Source organism: Oncorhynchus keta, chromosome 17 (genome assembly GCF_023373465.1).
Source record: "Oncorhynchus keta strain PuntledgeMale-10-30-2019 chromosome 17, Oket_V2, whole genome shotgun sequence".
In the NCBI taxonomy this organism is placed as follows: domain Eukaryota; kingdom Metazoa; phylum Chordata; class Actinopteri; order Salmoniformes; family Salmonidae; genus Oncorhynchus; species Oncorhynchus keta.
Window position 1 is genome coordinate 17,400,353 of NC_068437.1, and position 24,904 is coordinate 17,425,256.

General features: G+C 44.7%; 1 protein-coding gene across 1 annotated transcript in view; it reads left to right on the forward strand.

Annotated features, from left to right (window-relative positions):
- Window positions 1–24,904, forward strand: part of plxnb2b (plexin b2b) — a 200,667-nt gene that overhangs the window by 172,679 nt on the left and 3,084 nt on the right. The window contains exons 23-36 of the mRNA XM_052465629.1: window positions 828–928; window positions 2,949–3,178; window positions 3,531–3,712; window positions 4,436–4,502; window positions 4,683–4,829; window positions 20,427–20,583; window positions 20,778–20,878; window positions 21,106–21,190; window positions 21,348–21,496; window positions 22,473–22,633; window positions 23,637–23,784; window positions 23,955–24,019; window positions 24,165–24,240; window positions 24,733–24,807. Of these exons, the coding sequence (XP_052321589.1) occupies window positions 828–928; window positions 2,949–3,178; window positions 3,531–3,712; window positions 4,436–4,502; window positions 4,683–4,829; window positions 20,427–20,583; window positions 20,778–20,878; window positions 21,106–21,190; window positions 21,348–21,496; window positions 22,473–22,633; window positions 23,637–23,784; window positions 23,955–24,019; window positions 24,165–24,240; window positions 24,733–24,807 (1,744 nt within the window). The remainder of the gene's footprint in view (window positions 1–827; window positions 929–2,948; window positions 3,179–3,530; window positions 3,713–4,435; window positions 4,503–4,682; window positions 4,830–20,426; window positions 20,584–20,777; window positions 20,879–21,105; window positions 21,191–21,347; window positions 21,497–22,472; window positions 22,634–23,636; window positions 23,785–23,954; window positions 24,020–24,164; window positions 24,241–24,732; window positions 24,808–24,904) is intronic.

Sequence of the window (24,904 nt, forward strand, 5' to 3'; positions counted from 1 at the left end):
TACACCACAGCATACCGGACAGTACACCATACACCACAGCATACCGGACAGTACACCATACACCACAGCATACCGGACAGTACACCATACACCACAGCATACAGGACAGTACACCATACACCACAGCATACCGGACAGTACCCCATACACCACAGCATACCGGACAGTACACCATACACCACAGCATACCGGACAGTACACCATGCACCACAGCATACCGGACAGTACACCATACACCACAGCATACCGGACAGTACACCATACACCACAGCATACCGGACAGTACACCATACACCACAGCATACCGGACAGTACACCATACACCACAGCATACCGGACAGTACACCATACCGCCTTTCTCCATGCATGTGTGGCCGACAACTTCAGTTGGTGTCACGGAGCCAAGCCAGCTGAATGATGCACACTTGACAGAAATGCACAATTTTACGTGTGTGTGTGTGTGTGTGTGTGTGTGTGTGTGTGTGTGTGTGTGTGTGTGTGTGTGTGTGTGTGTGTGTGTGTGTGTGTGTGTGTGTGTGTGTGTGTGTGTGTGTGTGTGTGTGTGTGTGTGTGTGCGTGTGTAACCAGGTAAGCCAGTTGAGAACAAGTTCTCATTTACTACTGCGATCTGGCCACGATAAAGCAAAGCAGTGCGACACGAACAACATCAGAGTTACACATGGAATAAACAAACATACAGTCAATAATACAATAGAAAAGGTATATACAGTGTGTGCAAATGAGGTAGAATAATACTCCCGTAAGGCAATAAATAGGCCATAATAGCGAAATAATTACAATATAGCAATATGTGTGTGTGCGCGTAGGAGGAAGAGCCAGCAGGCTGAGAGAGAGTATGAGAAGGTGAAACACCAGCTGGAGAATCTGGAGGAGAGTGTACGAGACCGCTGCAAGAAAGAGTTCACAGGTACTACATTATAACCACAGCTGTTAAGCAGAACTGCCTAAGGCCACCAAGGGTCTTCATGACACAATATTTTACATAATTATACATTCCTTCTACTTCATATGAAGTTCTTCATCGACACATTCATCTGCTTGGCACTTTTTCTTTATCCAAATCTGTCCCAGGAGTTGGTTCAGCACTTCGGTTGCTTTCTCAGAGTCTGACGGCTTCTGAGGGTGTTCCTTTAGGTCATGGTGCTTTCCCGTTTTTCAGTATTTGGATGGCTTTCTTTATTTCATGTTTACTGGGAAGTTTTGCTTGATATTCATGGCACAAAAGTAACTCACACACTATTACACTATTGAAGGTGTTTAAAGCGGCAATCCTTAATTGAAACATTGGCAAAGTATTCTCCCCGCCACAGTTTCAGTAAAAAGCTGAGGGATGGGGCTGGAGACATGCAACCACTCTCAAATCCATAGACTACGCTGTTGATACAAGGTCTGACCATGCATCATATCAACATTTAGTTTGAACCATGTTCTTAGGCTATACAGTGGTTGTTTACATTTACTTTGTTTACAAACATTGGAGTAAAACAAGATTTTATTTGGGGTTCTGATCCATGATTTATCTATACAGTGCATTCGGAAAGTATTCAGACCCCTTCCCTTTCTCCACATTTTGTTACGTTACAGACTGATTCTAAAATGGATAAAATTATTGTTTCCCTCATCAATCTACATGCAATACCCCATAATGACTAAGCGAGTGAGACTGTAAGTATTCAGACCCTTTGCTATGAGACTCGAAATTTTGCTCAGGTGCATCCTGTTTCCATTGATCATCCTTGAGATGTTTCTACAAGTTCATTGGAGTCTACCTGTGGTAAAGTCAATTGATTGGACATGATTTGGAAAGGCACCAACCTGTCTATATAAGGTCCCACAGTTGACAGTGCATGTCAGAGCAAAAACCAAGACATAGGTGTGATTTTGGGACGAGTCTCTGAATGTCATTGAGTGGCCCAGCCAGAGCCCGGACTTGGACCCAATTAAACATCTCTGGAGAGACCTGAAAATAACTGTGCAGCGACACTCCCCATCCAACCTGACAGAGCTTGAGAGGATCTGCAGAGAAGAATGGGAGAAACTCTCCAAATGCAGGTGTGCCAAGCTTGTAGGGTAATACCCAAGAAGACTTGAGGACTGTAATCGCTGCCATAAGTGCTTCAACAAAGTACTGAGTAAAGGGTCTGAATACTTATGGAAATGTGATATATATATTTTTTTAATTATACATTTGCAACTATTTCTAAAAAACTGTTTTTGCTTTGTCATTATGGGGTGTTGGACAATTGAATCCATTTTAGAATAAGGCCGTAACGTAACAAAATGTGGAAAAAGTCAAGGGTTCTGAATACTTTACAAATGCACTGTACACTAGATGACTGATAGGGGTACTGTTTTGAAGCCACCGTGCCTCCATCTTGGCATTCCCCAACCATTGTTACAAGTATTTCTAAAGCTATAGAAATACATTTCATTAATGTCTACATTAATTTTTGCCACGTTTATTATATTAGACACCTTAATGCATACTTTTAAATTATATTCTGTGAGCTAAACATAAAAAAACATATAAAAACATTTTCATTAAAGTATAATGTTTTGAGATTACTAATGTTACTGTTCCCACTACAACAGAAAATGTGTAGGAATAACATTGTTTAAATCCCACATGTGTATCTGCAATTCCACATGTGAAAGTGAGATTTTAATAGTTTGAGTTTTCTAACATGTGAAACTGCATTTCACATATGAGGTGAAGACATGTTATTCTCCTCACATGTGAAAAGCTGGTGTTAACATGTGAACTCTGAATGTAAAACGCGGGGAAATATGTTTTTGCTTGTGAAATTTAAGCTCAACATGTGAAAAAAGCTTGTAAGGGAGTAAATGTTCACTGTATGTTGCTCAAAAGTCTAAGGATGAGGACATGTGCAAAGTACTTAGATGTTTCTTTGTCTCTCCCCTGTCAGACCTGATGATAGAGATGGAGGACCATACCAACGACCTGAGTGAGGGGCGAATCCCCTTCCTGGACTATAAGACCTACACGGACCGCGTCTTCTTCCTGCCCTCCAAGGACGGGGCCAATGATGTGATGATCACGGGCAAGCTGGACATCCCTGAGGCACGGAAGGCCATCGTGGCCCAGGCCCTCAACCAGTTCTCCAACCTGCTCAACTCCAAAACCTTCCTCATTAACGTAAGGCACATTGAGCCTAGCCAAATAATATATCTGGTTGTATTTCAGTAGTCTAAAGAGGCTCTCTTCTTGTTTCCCTGATCTTAATCTGCGCTGATCTAAAAAAAACGATGAAAGGTGAAAGCTGTGTTGGATGCCTGTTGGATATATTGGTGGCCTGTATATGTGTTATGCCGTCACCAGTCTAATCTGTTCATATTAGAGCAGATGAAGGAAAGGAGACCTGGAGAGATGGCTATTTCAGATGATTGCGATCTCCCTTCCATTGTTTGAGTTGGAAGATTTACCAACAGTTCATGTGAACTGGATTGTCGTTAACTGGGTCTTCTGTCAATCTTCATTGTGTGTGTAGTTCATCAAGACTCTGGAGGGCCGTCCAGACTTCAACGCCCGGGCCAAGGTGTACTTTGCCTCCCTGCTGACGGTGGCTCTGCACGGGAAGCTGGAGTACTACACTGACATCATGAGGACCTTGCTGCTGGAGCTGATGGGGAACTATGTCGACAGCAAGAACCCCAAACTCATGCTGCGCAGGTCAGGGGTATTACTCTCTAGCTTTAGGTTCTGTTTGCTTTACTTTTGGTAGGTTAAGTTTTGGTAGTTTTAGTTTTGAAAGCTGTAGCTTTAGTTTCGCTAGATTTAGTTTTGGTAGCTTTAGCTTTGGTGGCTTTAGTTTCGCAAGATTTAGTTTTGGTAGCTATAGCTTTGGTAGCTTTAGCTCTGGTATCTTTAGCTTTGGTGGCTTTAGTTTCGGTAGATTTAGTTCTACTAGCGTATGTTCTGGTTTCCCATGGCAGCCAACATCACACCTAACCAACCGCCAGTGGCTTGTCCGTTTATCCTACAACACCAGCGTTGTAGACAGTGGCCATCTCCAGTTCACAGCAGAAAGGAGATCCTGAACAGAGCCTGGTTGTCTAGTGTAACAGACATGTCAACTGTCAACTGTGCTCGGCAGTGTTTGAGTGGCTGTGCTGCAGTACAACGTGTAATTATCTCCAATGGAGGAGCTAATTATGCGGATTGGTCTATTGTTCTAACATCCTCCACATACACATAACTGTTCATTGGATGTGCTAATGCCTGACAATAGGTCATGTGAATGGAGAGGGGTTACAGCAGTTCATTCTAAAGGTTGCTTTTTTATTGGTATTGTGAGATGTGTCAGTCACTCTTTTGTTTTGTCCTGTAGGTCGGAGACTGTAATAGAAATGTTGAGATGTGTCACTCAGCCCTGTGTTTTGTCCTGTCCTGCAGGTCGGAGACCGTTGTGGAGAGGATGCTGTGTAATTGGATGTCCATCTGTCTTTACCAGTTCCTCAAGGTGATGACATGACACTCTTTCATTCAATATATTGCTGATATGTCATTAGTATGTGTGTGTGCCTCCTGAGTTAAGAAAAACATTATTTTTGTGGACATTTCATATTATGTGAAGAGTGTCAGAGATGCAACAATGTAGCGAGTGTTCTGACTGCACTCTGACCCCCTGTGTTGTCAACAGGACTCTGCAGGGGAGCCCTTGTACAAACTGTTCCGAGCCATCAAGCACCAGATCGAGAAAGGTCCAGTAGACGCCAGAGTGAAGAAGGCCAAGTACACCCTGAACGACACGGGCCTGCTGGGAGACGACGTGGAGTACTGCGTTCTGGTGAGTGACGCCACACCGTTACCATGGTTACCCCCTCCCTCCCCCTGACAACAGCTACCACTGCTATTGTGTTCTTCCGAGTCTGTTCTGACTGCCTTTTCACTGACTGCCCTGATCGCAATTATGTGTCGCATCCATGAACCCTTTTATCTTTTTTATACTGTGCCTACCTACACTGTACCAATTCAAGACCCTTTATGTCACGTTATACTGTGCCTACCGTACCTACACTGTACCAATTCAAGACCCTTTATGTCACGTTATACTGTACCTACCGTACCTACACTGTACCAATTCAAGACCCTTTATGTCACGTTATACTGTGCCTACCGTACCTACACTGTACCAATTCAAGGCCCTTTATGTCACGTTATACTGTGCCTACCTACACTGTACCAATTCAAGGCCCTTTATGTCACGTTATACTGTGCCTACCTACACTGTACCAATTCAAGGCCCTTTATGTCACGTTATACTGTGCCTACCTACACTGTACCAATTCAAGGCCCTTTATGTCACGTTATACTGTGCCTACCGTACCTACACTGTACCAATTCAAGGCCCTTTATGTCACGTTATACTGTGCCTACCTACACTGTACCAATTCAAGGCCCTTTATGTCACGTTATACTGTGCCTACCTACACACTGTACCAATTCAAGGCCCTTTATGTCACGTTATACTGTGCCTACCTAGAGCTGAATATACTACACTGTACCAATTCAAGGCCCTTTATGTCACGTTATACTGTGCCTACCGTACCTACACTGTACCAATTCAAGGCCCTTTATGTCACGTTATACTGTGCCTACGTACCTACACTGTACCAATTCAAGGCCCTTTATGTCACGTTATACTGTGCCTACCGTACCTACACTGTACCAATTCAAGGCCCTTTATGTCACGTTATACTGTGCCTACCGTACCTACACTGTACCAATTCAAGACCCTTTATGTCACGTTATACTGTGCCTACCGTACCTACACTGAACCAATTGAAGGCCCTTTATGTCACGTTATACTGTGCCTACCGTAACCTACACTGTACCAAAAAAAACCTTCAAGGCCCTTTATGTCACGTTATACTGTGCCTACCTACACTGTACCAATTCAAGGCCCTTTATGTCACGTTATACTGTGCCTACCTACACTGTACCAATTCAAGGCCCTTTATGTCACGTTATACTGTGCCTACCGTACCTACACTGTACCAATTCAAGCTGTTTGTTGTGCTAGCTGATTAGCCTCGCCTACTGTTTTTAGCCCCTTTATGTCACGTTATACTGTGCCTACCCCTGTACCTACACTGTACCAATTCAAGGCCCTTTATGTCACGTTATACTGTGCCTACCGTTGACCTACACTGTACCAATTCAAGGCCCTTTATGTCACGTTATACTGTGCCTACCGTACCTACACTGTACCAATTCAAGACCCTTTATGTCACGTTATACTGTGCCTACCGCTCCCACCTACACTGTACCAATTCAAAACCCTTTATGTCACGTTATACTGTGCCTACCGTACCTACACTGAACCAATTGAAGGCCCTTTATGTCACGTTATACTGTGCCTACCGTCACCTACACTGTACCAATTCAAGACCCTTTATGTCACGTTATACTGTGCCTACCGTACCTACACTGTACCAATTCAAGACCCTTTATGTCAGGTTATACTGTGCCTACCGTACCTACACTGTACCAATTCAAGGCCCTTTATGTCACGTTATACTGTGCCTACCGTACCTACACTGTACCAATTCAAGACACCTCCTCCCAGCAGCCCTTTATGTCACGTTATACTGTGCCTACCGTACCTACACTGTACCAATTCAAGGCCCTTTATGTCACGTTATACTGTGCCTACCGCTACCTACACTGTACCAATTCAAGACCCTTTATGTCACTGTGCCTATACTGTGCCTTTATGTCACGTTGATAATCTGGACCTATTTCTGAAACTATCTGCCGCCATTGTGCATAACCTACACTGTACCAATTCAAGATCCCTTTATGTCACGTTATACTGTGCCTACCGTGCCTACACTGTACCAATTCAAGACCCTTTATGTCACGTTATACTGTGCCTACCGTACCTACACTGTACCAATTCAAGGCCCTTTATGTCACGTTATACTGTGCCTACCGTACCTACACTGTACCAATTCAAGGCCCTTTATGTCACGTTATACTGTGCCTACCGTACCTACACTGTACCAATTCAAGGCCCTTTATGTCACGTTATACTGTGCCTACCGTACCTACACTGTACCAATTCAAGGCCCTTTATGTCACTATTATACTGTACCTACCGTGCCCTACACTGTACCAATTCAAGGCCCTTTATGTCACTGGCTAGACTGCAAACTCTCCTTCCAGACTCACATCAAACATCTCCAATCAAAAATCAAATCCAGTTATACTGTGCCTACCGTACCTACACTGTACCAATTCAAGGCCCTTTATGTCACGTTATACTGTGCCTACCGTACCTACACTGAACCAATTGAAGGCCCTTTATGTCACGTTATACTGTGCCTACCGTACCTACACTGAACCAATTCAAGGCCCTTTATGTCACGTTATACTGTGCCTACCGTACCTACACTGTACCAATTCAAGGCCCTTTATGTCACGTTATACTGTGCCTACCGTGACCTACACTGTACCAATTCAAGGCCCTTTATGTCACGTTATACTGTGCCTACCGTACCTACACTGTACCAATTCAAGGCCCTTTATGTCACGTTATACTGTGCCTACCGTACCTACACTGTACCAATTCAAGGCCCTTTATGTCACGTTATACTGTGCCTACCGTACCTACACTGTACCAATTCAAGACCCTTTATGTCACGTTATACTGTGCCTACCGTACCTACACTGTACCAATTCAAGGCCCTTTATGTCACGTTATACTGTGCCTACCGTACCTACACTGTACCAATTCAAGACCCTTTATGTCACGTTATACTGTGCCTACCGTACCTACACTGTACCAATTCAAGACCCTTTATGTCACATTATACTGTGCCTACCGTACCAACACTGTACCAATTCAAGACCCTTTATGTCACGTTATACTGTGCCTACCGTACCTACACTGTACCAATTCAAGGCCCTTTATGTCACGTTATACTGTGCCTACCGTACCTACACTGAACCAATTCAAGGCCCTTTATGTCACGTTATACTGTGCCTACCGTACCTACACTGTACCAATTCAAGACCCTTTATGTCACGTTATACTGTGCCTACCGTACCTACACTGAACCAATTCAAGGTCCTTTATGTCACGTTATACTGTGCCTACCGTACCTACACTGTACCAATTCAAGACCCTTTATGTCACGTTATACTGTGCCTACCTACACTGTACCAATTCAAGGCCCTTTATGTCACGTTATACTGTGCCTACCGTACCTACACTGAACCAATTCAAGACCCTTTATGTCACATTATACTGTGCCTACCGTACCTACACTGTACCAATTCAAGGCCCTTTATGTCACGTTATACTGTGCCTACCGTACCTACACTGTACTAATTCAAGACCCTTTATGTCACGTTATACTGTGCCTACCGTACCTACACTGAACCAATTCAAGACCCTTTATGTCACATTATACTGTGCCTACCGTACCTACACTGTACCAATTCAAGACCCTTTATGTCACGTTATACTGTGCCTACCGTACCTACACTGTACCAATTCAAGGCCCTTTATGTCACGTTATACTGTGCCTACCGTACCTACACTGTACCAATTCAAGGCCCTTTATGTCACGTTATACTGTGCCTACCGTACCTACACTGTACCAATTCAAGACCCTTTATGTCACGTTATACTGTGCCTACCGTACCTACACTGTACCAATTCAAGGCCCTTTATGTCACGTTATACTGTGCCTACCGTACCTACACTGAACCAATTCAAGGCCCTTTATGTCACGTTATACTGTGCCTACCTACACTGTACCAATTCAAGGCCCTTTATGTCACGTTATACTGTGCCTACCGTACCTACACTGAACCAATTCAAGACCCTTTATGTCACGTTATACTGTGCCTACCTACACTGTACCAATTCAAGGCCCTTTATGTCACGTTATACTGTGCCTACATTACCTACACTGTACCAATTCAAGGCCCTTTATGTCACGTTATACTGTGCCTACCGTACCTACACTGTACCAATTCAAGGCCCTTTATGTCACGTTATACTGTGCCTACCGTACCTACACTGAACCAATTCAAGACCCTTTATGTCACGTTATACTGTGCCTACCGTACCTACACTGTACTAATTCAAGGCCCTTTATGTCACGTTATACTGTGCCTACCGTACCTACACTGAACCAATTCAAGGCCCTTTATGTCACGTTATACTGTGCCTACCGTACCTACACTGTACCAATTCAAGACCCTTTATGTCACGTTATACTGTGCCTACACGTATACTGTGCCTACACTGTACCAATTCAAGGCCCTTTATGTCACGTTATACTGTGCCTACCGTACCTACACTGTACCAATTCAAGACCCTTTATGTCACGTTATAATGTGCCTACCGTACCTACACTGTACCAATTCAAGACCCTTTATGTCACGTTATACTGTGCCTACCGTACCTACACTGTACCAATTCAAGACCCTTTATGTCACGTTATACTGTGCCTACCGTACCTACACTGTACCAATTCAAGACCCTTTATGTCACGTTATACTGTGCCTACCTACACTGTACCAATTCAAGGCCCTTTATGTCACGTTATACTGTGCCTACCGTACCTACACTGTACCAATTCAAGGCCCTTTATGTCACGTTATACTGTGCCTACCGTACCTACACTGTACCAATTCAAGGCCCTTTATGTCACGTTATACTGTGCCTACCGTACCTACACTGTACCAATTCAAGACCCTTTATGTCACGTTATACTGTGCCTACCGTACCTACACTGTACCAATTCAAGGCCCTTTATGTCACGTTATACTGTGCCTACCGTACCTACACTGTACCAATTCAAGACCCTTTATGTCACGTTATACTGTGCCTACCGTACCTACACTGTACCAATTCAAGACCCTTTATGTCACGTTATACTGTGCCTACCGTACCTACACTGTACCAATTCAAGGCCCTTTATGTCACGTTATACTGTGCCTACCGTACCTACACTGTACCAATTCAAGGCCCTTTATGTCACGTTATACTGTGCCTACCGTACCTACACTGTACCAATTCAAGACCCTTTATGTCACGTTATACTGTGCCTACCGTACCTACACTGTACCAATTCAAGGCCCTTTATGTCACGTTATACTGTGCCTACCGTACCTACACTGTACCAATTCAAGGCCCTTTATGTCACGTTATACTGTGCCTACCGTACCTACACTGTACCAATTCAAGACCCTTTATGTCACGTTATACTGTGCCTACCGTACCTACACTGTACCAATTCAAGGCCCTTTATGTCACGTTATACTGTGCCTACCGTACCTACACTGTACCAATTCAAGACCCTTTATGTCACGTTATACTGTGCCTACCGTACCTACACTGTACCAATTCAAGGCCCTTTATGTCACGTTATACTGTGCCTACCGTACCTACACTGTACCAATTCAAGACCCTTTATGTCACGTTATACTGTGCCTACCGTACCTACACTGTACCAATTCAAGGCCCTTTATGTCACGTTATACTGTGCCTACCGTACCTACACTGTACCAATTCAAGACCCTTTATGTCACGTTATACTGTGCCTACCGTACCTACACTGTACCAATTCAAGACCCTTTATGTCACGTTATACTGTGCCTACCGTACCTACACTGTACCAATTCAAGGCCCTTTATGTCACGTTATACTGTGCCTACCGTACCTACACTGTACCAATTCAAGGCCCTTTATGTCACGTTATACTGTGCCTACCGTACCTACACTGTACCAATTCAAGGCCCTTTATGTCACGTTATACTGTGCCTACCGTACCTACACTGAACCAATTCAAGGCCCTTTATGTCACGTTATACTGTGCCTACCGTACCTACACTGTACCAATTCAAGGCCCTTTATGTCACGTTATACTGTGCCTACCTACACTGTACCAATTCAAGGCCCTTTATGTCACGTTATACTGTGCCTACCGTACACACTGTACCAATTCAAGGCCCTTTATGTCACGTTATACTGTGCCTACCGTACCTACACTGTACCAATTCAAGACCCTTTATGTCACGTTATACTGTGCCTACCGTACCTACACTGTACCAATTCAAGGCCCTTTATGTCACGTTATACTGTGCCTACCGTACCTACACTGTACCAATTCAAGACCCTTTATGTCACGTTATACTGTGCCTACCGTACCTACACTGTACCAATTCAAGACCCTTTATGTCACGTTATACTGTGCCTACCGTACCTACACTGTACCAATTCAAGACCCTTTATGTCACGTTATACTGTGCCTACCGTACCTACACTGTACCAATTCAAGGCCCTTTATGTCACGTTATACTGTGCCTACCGTACCTACACTGTACCAATTCAAGACCCTTTATGTCACGTTATACTGTGCCTACCGTGCCTACCTACACTGTACCAATTCAAGACCCTTTATGTCACGTTATACTGTGCCTACCGTACCTACACTGTACCAATTCAAGGCCCTTTATGTCACGTTATACTGTGCCTACCGTACCTACACTGTACCAATTCAAGACCCTTTATGTCACGTTATACTGTGCCTACCGTACCTACACTGTACCAATTCAAGGCCCTTTATGTCACGTTATACTGTGCCTACCGTACCTACACTGTACCAATTCAAGACCCTTTATGTCACGTTATACTGTGCCTACCGTACCTACACTGTACCAATTCAAGGCCCTTTATGTCACGTTATACTGTGCCTACCGTACCTACACTGTACCAATTCAAGACCCTTTATGTCACGTTATACTGTGCCTACCGTGTCCTACACTGTACCAATTCAAGGCCCTTTATGTCACGTTATACTGTGCCTACCGTACCTACACTGTACCAATTCAAGGCCCTTTATGTCACGTTATACTGTGCCTACCGTACCTACACTGTACCAATTCAAGGCCCTTTATGTCACGTTATACTGTGCCTACCGTACCTACACTGTACCAATTCAAGGCCCTTTATGTCACGTTATACTGTGCCTACCGTACCTACACTGTACCAATTCAAGGCCCTTTATGTCACGTTATACTGTGCCTACCGTACCTACACTGTACCAATTCAAGGCCCTTTATGTCACGTTATACTGTGCCTACCGTACCTACACTGAACCAATTCAAGGCCCTTTATGTCACGTTATACTGTGCCTACCGTACCTACACTGAACCAATTCAAGGCCCTTTATGTCACGTTATACTGTGCCTACCGTACCTACACTGTACCAATTCAAGGCCCTTTATGTCACGTTATACTGTGCCTACCGTACCTACACTGTACCAATTCAAGGCCCTTTATGTCACGTTATACTGTGCCTACCGTACCTACACTGTACCAATTCAAGGCCCTTTATGTCACGTTATACTGTGCCTACCGTACCTACACTGTACCAATTCAAGGCCCTTTATGTCACGTTATACTGTGCCTACCGTACCTACACTGTACCAATTCAAGACCCTTTATGTCACGTTATACTGTGCCTACCGTACCTACACTGTACCAATTCAAGGCCCTTTATGTCACGTTATACTGTGCCTACCGTACCTACACTGTACCAATTCAAGACCCTTTATGTCACGTTATACTGTGCCTACCGTACCTACACTGTACCAATTCAAGACCCTTTATGTCACGTTATACTGTGCCTACCGTACCTACACTGTACCAATTCAAGGCCCTTTATGTCACGTTATACTGTGCCTACCGTACCTACACTGAACCAATTCAAGGCCCTTTATGTCACGTTATACTGTGCCTACCGTACCTACACTGTACCAATTCAAGACCCTTTATGTCACGTTATACTGTGCCTACCGTACCTACACTGAACCAATTCAAGGCCCTTTATGTCACGTTATACTGTGCCTACCGTACCTACACTGTACCAATTCAAGGCCCTTTATGTCACGTTATACTGTGCCTACCGTACCTACACTGTACCAATTCAAGGCCCTTTATGTCACGTTATACTGTGCCTACCGTACCTACACTGTACCAATTCAAGACCCTTTATGTCACGTTATACTGTGCCTACCGTACCTACACTGTACCAATTCAAGGCCCTTTATGTCACGTTATACTGTGCCTACCGTACCTACACTGTACCAATTCAAGACCCTTTATGTCACGTTATACTGTGCCTACCGTACCTACACTGAACCAATTCAAGACCCTTTATGTCACGTTATACTGTGCCTACCGTACCTACACTGTACCAATTCAAGACCCTTTATGTCACGTTATACTGTGCCTACCGTACCTACACTGTACCAATTCAAGGCCCTTTATGTCACGTTATACTGTGCCTACCGTACCTACACTGAACCAATTCAAGGCCCTTTATGTCACGTTATACTGTGCCTACCGTACCTACACTGTACCAATTCAAGACCCTTTATGTCACGTTATACTGTGCCTACCGTACCTACACTGAACCAATTCAAGGTCCTTTATGTCACGTTATACTGTGCCTACCGTACCTACACTGTACCAATTCAAGGCCCTTTATGTCACGTTATACTGTGCCTACCTACACTGTACCAATTCAAGGCCCTTTATGTCACGTTATACTGTGCCTACCGTACCTACACTGAACCAATTGAAGACCCTTTATGTCACGTTATACTGTGCCTACCGTACCTACACTGAACCAATTCAAGGCCCTTTATGTCACGTTATACTGTGCCTACCGTACCTACACTGTACCAATTCAAGACCCTTTATGTCACGTTATACTGTGCCTACCGTACCTACACTGTACCAATTCAAGGCCCTTTATGTCACGTTATACTGTGCCTACCGTACCTACACTGAACCAATTCAAGACCCTTTATGTCACGTTATACTGTGCCTACCGTACCTACACTGAACCAATTGAAGGCCCTTTATGTCACGTTATACTGTGCCTACCGTACCTACACTGAACCAATTCAAGGCCCTTTATGTCACGTTATACTGTGCCTACGTTATACTGTGCCTACCTACACTGTACCAATTCAAGACCCTTTATGTCACGTTATACTGTGCCTACCGTACCTACACTGTACCAATTCAAGGCCCTTTATGTCACGTTATACTGTGCCTACCGTACCTACACTGTACCAATTCAAGACCCTTTATGTCACGTTATACTGTGCCTACCGTACCTACACTGTACCAATTCAAGGCCCTTTATGTCACGTTATACTGTGCCTACCGTACCTACACTGTACCAATTCAAGACCCTTTATGTCACGTTATACTGTGCCTACCGTACCTACACTGTACCAATTCAAGGCCCTTTATGTCACGTTATACTGTGCCTACCTACACTGTACCAATTCAAGGCCCTTTATGTCACGTTATACTGTGCCTACCGTACCTACACTGTACCAATTCAAGGCCCTTTATGTCACGTTATACTGTGCCTACCGTACCTACACTGTACCAATTCAAGGCCCTTTATGTCACGTTATACTGTGCCTACCGTACCTACACTGTACCAATTCAAGACCCTTTATGTCACGTTATACTGTGCCTACCGTACCTACACTGTACCAATTCAAGGCCCTTTATGTCACGTTATACTGTGCCTACCGTACCTACACTGTACCAATTCAAGACCCTTTATGTCACGTTATACTGTGCCTACCGTACCTACATACTGTGCCTAATGTACCAATTCAAGACCCTTTATGTCACGTTATACTGTGCCTACCGTACCTACACTGTACCAATTCAAGGCCCTTTATGTCACGTTATACTGTGCCTACCGTACCTACACTGTACCAATTCAAGGCCCTTTATGTCACGTTATACTGTGCCTACCGTACCTACACTGTACCAATTCAAGACCCTTTATGTCACGTTATACTGTGCCTACCGTACCTACACTGTACCAATTCAAGACCCTTTATGTCACGTTATACTGTGCCTACCGTACCTACACTGTACCAATTCAAGGCCCTTTATGTCACGTTATACTGTGCCTACCGTACCTACACTGTACCAATTCAAGACCCTTTATGTCACGTTATACTGTGCCTACCGTACCTACACTGTACCAATTCAAGGCCCTTTATGTCACGTTATACTGTGCCTACCGTACCTACACTGTACCAATTCAAGACCCTTTATGTCACGTTATACTGTGCCTACCGTACCTACACTGTACCAATTCAAGGCCCTTTATGTCACGTTATACTGTGCCTACCGTACCTACACTGTACCAATTCAAGACCCTTTATGTCACGTTATACTGTGCCTACCGTACCTACACTGTACCAATTCAAGACCCTTTATGTCACGTTATACTGTGCCTACCGTACCTACACTGTACCAATTCAAGACCCTTTATGTCACGTTATACTGTGCCTACCGTACCTACACTGTACCAATTCAAGACCCTTTATGTCACGTTATACTGTGCCTACCGTACCTACACTGTACCAATTCAAGACCCTTTATGTCACGTTATACTGTGCCTACCGTACCTACACTGTACCAATTCAAGACCCTTTATGTCACGTTATACTGTGCCTACCGTACCTACACTGTACCAATTCAAGGCCCTTTATGTCACGTTATACTGTGCCTACCGTACCTACACTGTACCAATTCAAGACCCTTTATGTCACGTTATACTGTGCCTACCGTACCTACACTGTACCAATTCAAGACCCTTTATGTCACGTTATACTGTGCCTACCGTACCTACACTGTACCAATTCAAGACCCTTTATGTCACGTTATACTGTGCCTACCGTACCTACACTGTACCAATTCAAGACCCTTTATGTCACGTTATACTGTGCCTACCGTACCTACACTGTACCAATTCAAGACCCTTTATGTCACGTTATACTGTGCCTACCGTACCTACACTGTACCAATTCAAGACCCTTTATGTCACGTTATACTGTGCCTACCGTACCTACACTGTACCAATTCAAGACCCTTTATGTCACGTTATACTGTGCCTACCGTACCTACACTGTACCAATTCAAGACCCTTTATGTCACGTTATACTGTGCCTACCGTACCTACACTGTACCAATTCAAGGCCCTTTATGTCACGTTATACTGTGCCTACCGTACCTACACTGTACCAATTCAAGACCCTTTATGTCACGTTATACTGTGCCTACCGTACCTACACTGTACCAATTCAAGACCCTTTATGTCACGTTATACTGTGCCTACCGTACCTACACTGTACCAATTCAAGACCCTTTATGTCACGTTATACTGTGCCTACCGTACCTACACTGTACCAATTCAAGACCCTTTATGTCACGTTATACTGTGCCTACCGTACCTACACTGTACCAATTCAAGACCCTTTATGTCACGTTATACTGTGCCTACCGTACCTACACTGTACCAATTCAAGACCCTTTATGTCACGTTATACTGTGCCTACCGTACCTACACTGTACCAATTCAAGACCCTTTATGTCACGTTATACTGTGCCTACCGTACCTACACTGTACCAATTCAAGACCCTTTATGTCACGTTATACTGTGCCTACCGTACCTACACTGTACCAATTCAAGGCCCTTTATGTCACGTTATACTGTGCCTACCGTACCTACACTGTACCAATTCAAGGCCCTTTATGTCACGTTATACTGTGCCTACCGTACCTACACTGTACCAATTCAAGACCCTTTATGTCACGTTATACTGTGCCTACCGTACCTACACTGTACCAATTCAAGGCCCTTTATGTCACGTTATACTGTGCCTACCGTACCTACACTGAACCAATTCAAGGCCCTTTATGTCACGTTATACTGTGCCTACCTACACTGTACCAATTCAAGGCCCTTTATGTCACGTTATACTGTGCCTACCGTACCTACACTGTACCAATTCAAGGCCCTTTATGTCACGTTATACTGTGCCTACCGTACCTACACTGTACCAATTCAAGGCCCTTTATGTCACGTTATACTGTGCCTACCGTACCTACACTGTACCAATTCAAGACCCTTTATGTCACGTTATACTGTGCCTACCGTACCTACACTGTACCAATTCAAGACCCTTTATGTCACGTTATACTGTGCCTACCGTACCTACACTGTACCAATTCAAGGCCCTTTATGTCACGTTATACTGTGCCTACCGTACCTACACTGTACCAATTCAAGACCCTTTATGTCACGTTATACTGTGCCTACCGTACCTACACTGTACCAATTCAAGGCCCTTTATGTCACGTTATACTGTGCCTACCGTACCTACACTGAACCAATTCAAGACCCTTTATGTCACGTTATACTGTGCCTACCGTACCTACACTGTACCAATTCAAGACCCTTTATGTCACGTTATACTGTGCCTACCGTACCTACACTGTACCAATTCAAGGCCCTTTATGTCACGTTATACTGTGCCTACCTACACTGTACCAATTCAAGGCCCTTTATGTCACGTTATACTGTGCCTACCGTACCTACACTGTACCAATTCAAGGCCCTTTATGTCACGTTATACTGTGCCTACCGTACCTACACTGTACCAATTCAAGACCCTTTATGTCACGTTATACTGTGCCTACCGTACCTACACTGTACCAATTCAAGGCCCTTTATGTCACGTTATACTGTGCCTACCGTACCTACACTGTACCAATTCAAGACCCTTTATGTCACGTTATACTGTGCCTACCGTACCTACACTGTACCAATTCAAGGCCCTTTATGTCACGTTATACTGTGCCTACCGTACCTACACTGTACTAATTCAAGGCCCTTTATGTCACGTTATACTGTGCCTACCGTACCTACACTGTACCAATTCAAGGCCCTTTATGTCACGTTATACTGTGCCTACCGTACCTACACTGAACCAATTCAAGACCCTTTATGTCACGTTATACTGTGCCTACCGTACCTACACTGTACTAATTCAAGGCCCTTTATGTCACGTTATACTGTGCCTACCGTACCTACACTGTACCAATTCAAGGCCCTTTATGTCACGTTATACTGTGCCTACCGTACCTACACTGTACCAATTCAAGGCCCTTTATGTCACGTTATACTGTGCCTACCGTACCTACACTGTACCAATTCAAGGCCCTTTATGTCACGTTATACTGTGCCTACCGTACCTACACTGTACCAATTCAAGACCCTTTATGTCACGTTATACTGTGCCTACCGTACCTACACTGTACCAATTCAAGGCCCTTTATGTCACGTTATACTGTGCCTACCGTACCTACACTGTACCAATTCAAGACCCTTTATGTCACGTTATACTGTGCCTACCGTACCTACACTGTACCAATTCAAGGCCCTTTATGTCACGTTATACTGTGCCTACCGTACCTACACTGTACCAATTCAAGGCCCTTTATGTCACGTTATACTGTGCCTACCGTACCTACACTGTACCAATTCAAGACCCTTTATGTCACGTTATACTGTGCCTACCTGTACCAATACACTGTACCAATTCAAGACCCTTTATGTCACGTTATACTGTGCCTACCGTACCTACACTGAACCAATTCAAGACCCTTTATGTCACGTTATACTGTGCCTACCGTACCTACACTGTACCAATTCAAGACCCTTTATGTCACGTTATACTGTGCCTACCTACACTGTACCAATTCAAGGCCCTTTATGTCACGTTATACTGTGCCTACCGTACCTACACTGTACCAATTCAAGACCCTTTATGTCACGTTATACTGTGCCTACCGTACCTACACTGTACCAATTCAAGGCCCTTTATGTCACGTTATACTGTGCCTACCGTACCTACACTGTACCAATTCAAGGCCCTTTATGTCACGTTATACTGTGCCTACCGTACCTACACTGTACCAATTCAAGACCCTTTATGTCACGTTATACTGTGCCTACCGTACCTACACTGTACCAATTCAAGACCCTTTATGTCACGTTATACTGTGCCTACCGTACCTACACTGTACCAATTCAAGGCCCTTTATGTCACGTTATACTGTGCCTACCGTACCTACACTGTACCAATTCAAGGCCCTTTATGTCACGTTATACTGTGCCTACCGTACCTACACTGAACCAATTCAAGACCCTTTATGTCACGTTATACTGTGCCTACCGTACCTACACTGTACCAATTCAAGACCCTTTATGTCACGTTATACTGTGCCTACCGTACCTACACTGTACCAATTCAAGGCCCTTTATGTCACGTTATACTGTGCCTACCGTACCTACACTGTACCAATTCAAGGCCCTTTATGTCACGTTATACTGTGCCTACCGTACCTACACTGAACCAATTCAAGACCCTTTATGTCACGTTATACTGTGCCTACCGTACCTACACTGTACCAATTCAAGGCCCTTTATGTCACGTTATACTGTGCCTACCGTACCTACACTGTACCAATTCAAGGCCCTTTATGTCACGTTATACTGTGCCTACCGTACCTACACTGTACCAATTCAAGACCCTTTTTGTATATGTATGTATATTTATATATATATATATTTCTGTATATAGGCTACCTACACTACCAATTCAAGTTTATGTCACTGTTATACTGCTACCTACACACTGTACCAATTCAAGTTCTGACTCACTGTATATAGGCTACCTTTATTCAAGTTCTGACTCACTGTATATAGGCTACCTACACTGAAGCAATTCAAGTTCTGACTCACTGTATATAGGCTACCTACACCGTAGCAATTCAAGTTCTGACTCACTGTATATAGGCTACCTACACCGTAGCACAAGTTCTGATCACTGTATATAGGCTACCTACACCGTAGCAATTCAAGTTCTGACTCACTGTATATAGGCTACCTACACCGTAGCAATTCAAGTTCTGACTCACTGTATATAGGCTACCTACACTACCAATTCAAGTTCTGACTCACTGTATATGGGCTACCTTCGTCAGAAGTACCTGTGTTTAACTAATGTGTTTTACTAATAGCAGATAATTAGATCCCAGCTGTCTACCTAAGTAGAGAAATCCTGTGATAGTTCCTTTTTCAAGGACAATTATCAAATTATACACAATCACTGATCCTGTTGCGGTAGCTAGCATCCCGTGACTCATTGAGTTGAAGAAGAATGACACAAAGTAATTACATAGTCTTTCTACGACAGACTTTTTTTTTCAATTACAAAGAATCTGTTGTATAATCTGTAGTCTCCCTGTGGAGTCGTCAGTTTGTTTGGATTCCGTCTGAGCTGTGAGCTGGGTCACCTGGCCAGAATGACGGGAGTGAGTCCCTTGCTGGCAGCTGCTCGTTAGGCAGACCAGAACGAGGTGACAGCACCTGTGAGCTGTCAAAGACTACCACCTGCCTACAGTAGTTGCCACGGTAACGTTGCCACTGCAGGCTCACCTCACGCATTTGGCTCTGTTCCTCCTCTCAGACTCTGCAGGTGCTCGTGCACGGGGAGGGGCCAGACGTGACGCCCGTCAAGGTGTTGAACTGCGACACGGTGTCCCAGGTGAAGGAGAAGATCATCGAGGCGGTGTACAGGAACCTGCCCTACTCTCAGAGACCCAAGGTGGACAGCGTCACTCTGGGTGAGAAGAGAACACACACACCCACACTCAGTATTCCCGACCCATGTGTTGTGAAGATACTGCATTTGAACACATTAACACCATCAAGTCTGTAACGATGAGCACCATCTAGTAAGTGGAGTGGTGGTGGATGTCAATAGATTTGAGTCATGACTGGCAGGTGTTCTAAGCTGCTATTCTTGCCCCTGCCACAGAGTGGCGCCCTGGCTCCACGGGGCAGATCCTGTCAGACCTGGACCTGACGTCCCAGAAGGAGGGCAGATGGAGGCGCATCAACACGCTGGCCCACTACAACGTGAGTCATCTAGAGACTGGTCCGTTATGGGTCAGAGAGAAGTCTTAATTCAGCTCTTTACTGGATACATGATGAAATAATGCCACAGGCGATATGCCCAATACACGTGACAGTGGCACTGTCTAATCAATGGCATGGAGTATGAAGTAGGTTCTGAAACCCAATGGCAATAAGCTGACCTGAGTGACGACGTTGAGTTGTAGCTGAACACAGTGTGTGTTTTTCAGGTGCGAGACAACGCTACTCTAGTCCTGTCCCGGGTCCTTCACACTCAACAGAACTACGACCAGAACCAGGATAACCAAGAGGAGAGTAAGTGATCACTAGGAGATGCCAATAAGACATTATAAGGGGTCATGCATGCTGATGACATGTCTCTCAATGCATTATAACCACATGATAATGCAATATGTCAGCTGGCATTAAGTAGTGTGTTACTGGAAAGTCAAATGATTTTTCTCTCTACTAGGAAACTCTTTGTTGGACGACGACAAGGTGTTCCACCTGGTTCGGCCTGATGAGCTGGATGAGATGAAGTCCAAGAGGGGCAGCATGAAGGACAAGTCCATGACCAAAGCCATCACTGAGATCTATCTCACACGACTGCTCTCTGTCAAGGTATAACTACACTACCAGGCTTAACTACAGTGTTCGTACAAAAGTCATAAGAAGGTTATATGAGGACTAGTCCATGAACAAAGCCACCAAGGAAATCTGTCTCACACCACTGGTCTTTGTCACGGTGGGCCTGCCATGTTTCAGTACAGTTACATTTCATTCGAGAAAGGGATCTTTGAGATTAATTCTCTAAGAAAAGCTCTTTGAGGATGCTATGTGATAATAAGTGATGGTCAGTCTTCGAACAAAACCTGGTTTGAAGGTGTGGGTCATAGACGCTGTGTAAATGACTGCGTCGCAGGTACTTGGCAGCTCCCTACCTCTCTGGCCTGCCTCGCACTGTATCTGTTGGCCTGCCTCGCACTGTGTCTGTTGGCCTGCCTCGCACTGTATCTGTTGGCCTGCCTCGCACTGTGTCTGTTGGCCTGCCTCGCACTGTGTCTATTGGCCTGCCTCGCACTGTGTCTGTTGGCCTGCCTCGCACTGTGTCTGTTGGCCTGCCTCGCACTCTGTCTGTTGGCCTGCCTCGCACTGTGTCTGTTGGCCTGCCTCGCACTGTGTCTGTTGGCCTGCCTCGCACTGTGTCTGTTGGCCTGCCTCGCACTCTGTCTGTTGTGTCTGTTGGCCTGCCTCGCACTGTGTCTGTTGGCCTGCCTCGCACTGTGTCTGTTGGCCTGCCTCGCACTGTGTCTGTTGGCCTGCCTCGCACTGTGTCTGTTGGCCTGCCTCGCACTGTGTCTGTTGGCCTGCCTCGCACTGTGTCTGTTGGCCTGCCTCGCACTGTGTCTGTTGGCCTGCCTCGCACTGTGTCTGTTGGCCTGCCTCGCACTGTGTCTGTTGGCCTGCCTCGCACTGTGTCTGTTGGCCTGCCTCGCACTGTGTCTGTTGGCCTGCCTCGCACTGTGTCTGTTGGCCTGCCTCGCGCTGTGTCTGTTGGCCTGCCTCACGCTGTGTCTGTTGGTCTGCCTCCTTCCAGGGAACACTGCAGCAGTTTGTGGATGACTTCTTCCGCAGCGTGTTGTGTTCCGGGGCGGTGGTGCCGCCCGCCATCAAGTACTTCTTTGACTTCCTGGACGAGCAGGCGCTCAAACATGACAACGTGGATGAGGAGACCATCCACATCTGGAAGACCAACAGGTACACACACACACACACACACACACACTTCCAGAGATGACTCTAAGAAACACACGGACTAAGTAATCAGTATGTGGAATGCAAATGTAAAAGTACTTCTATCTCTTCTGCATTCTCAGTCTGAGTGCTCCTGTGGCATTTTAAGTACATAAATTACTGTCAAGTTGATTAAAGCTCAAGTATTCAATACAGTGTGTTGCATATAGATGTCAGTGATTGACTTGGCGATTGTGAGGATGGGAGATGAGTGATTTAATTATGCTACACCATTTTCAGTTGGCGGGTGCTTGTTTTGTTTATCAAAACAACCGGGGCCTCTTGGATTAAATATGAATGTGTGTATCAGCCATAATGACAAACAAACATGGTAATTACGTCCCCAGCTAATTGAATCGTACCATTATATCACATCTCTTTTTTTTTTTTTTTTTTTGCCTTTGTTTTCTCAATGTCCCGGGAGGTGTTGCCAGCCAATATGAATTCCTATGCTAGTCTGTCTCAGTCGGTGCAGCCTTTAAAGTGATCAGGGAGAAGTACTCCTGGTCTATTGTAGCCTCGTTTGATATTCGGGACCAACTTCGTATTGGAGGATTTGTATGGATCTGTGTTTGGAATGCTCATTAGCACGCTTATTTACTTAAGCATTCTTTAAGTGTAGTTTACTTATGTTTTGAAGATGCAGGGTATTTGAAAGAGAAAGGGTTGCTGTTGGTTTGGCATGACTGATGCATATGCGCTTTAAGTTGGACAAAAATAACTCACTTTCACCACTGGCTTGTACTAAAATTTGGTTCCGCTGAATGGTGAAGATGTGTTTATACACTACGAGGTCCAGACTACTACTGCTGGTTTTCTGTTCTACCTGATAATTAATTGCACCCACCTGTTGTCCCAGGTGTAAATCAGTCCCTGATAGAGAGTAAGAATGAAAAAAAAGATGTCATTTTTTTAGGGCTGTTGTTGGTCGATACTTGGTAGTTATTCTTGACCCCCTCCCCACCAGTTTGCCTCTGAGGTTCTGGGTGAACATCCTGAAGAACCCTCACTTCATCTTCGACGTCCACGTGACGGAGGTGGTGGACGCGTCACTATCCGTCATTGCTCAAACCTTCATGGATGCCTGCACCAAGAGTGAGCACAAACTCAGCAGGGTGAGTCCAAGGCGGAGGGGGAGGAGAGAGATAAGAGGGAGGAGGGAGATGAGTAGGAGGAGAAAGAGGGAGGTGATGAGGTCAACATCTCTTAAAAGTTGTTTACCTCTGGTGAGGTAAAAGATAAGAGAACAATATTATAATGGTCATGTTTTTTTAATCTCCCCTAGGACTCTCCAAGTAACAAACTACTCTATGCAAAGGAGATCTCCACCTACAAGAAGATGGTTGATGAGTACGTATCGTCAGCAGTCCCCAATGACCTGAACAATTGGTTTAGATTCTTGCTACCAGTGCAGTCATATTCTGGGCTTGCATTGACGCTCGTCAGTATGTAATGTATAGAGATTATGATCGTATCTCTGTCTGTCTGTGTATAGTTACTACAAGGGCATCAGACAGATGGTATCAGTCAGCGACCAGGACATGAACACTCATCTGGCAGAGGTGTCTCGGGTAAGAAACACCTTTCTCTCTGCCTTCTATCTATGAATGCATCCCAAATGGAACCCTATTCCCTGTATAGTGCATTATGTTTGACCAGGACCCACAGAGATATAGGTTGCGTCCCAAATGGAACCCTATTCCCTGTATAGTGCATTATGTTTGACCAGGACCCACAGAGATATAGGTTGCGTCCCAACGTCCCAAATGGAACCCTATTCCCTATGTAGGGGACTACTTTTGACTTGAGCCCTATAGGCCCGGTCAAAAGGCTGCTGGTCAAAAGTTGTGCACTATATAGAGAATAGGTTTCCATTTGGGACACAGCCCATATCTCTGTGGTATTACTCTTAGTGGTGCACTATTCTAGACGTTGGTGAAGGTAACATTTTATAAAGTCGGTCATAGACGTGGTTCGTTCTGCTCTCTATAAGAATGTGTGACTCAAGCCATGATTTGTCTGTTGTTAAGATGCATCTCTGAATCCTATGTTGCGTCTCCCAGACTCACACAGACAAACTCAACATACAAGTGGCTCTGTATCAGCTCTACCAGTATGCGAGCAAATACTACGACGGGGTAAGAGGCCATTCACTTTACATTCCAAGGAGAATGCTGTGCTTTTTTCTTCATGTTTTTGACTTTTTAGAGCGATTCCAAAGACTCTCTGTCTCTG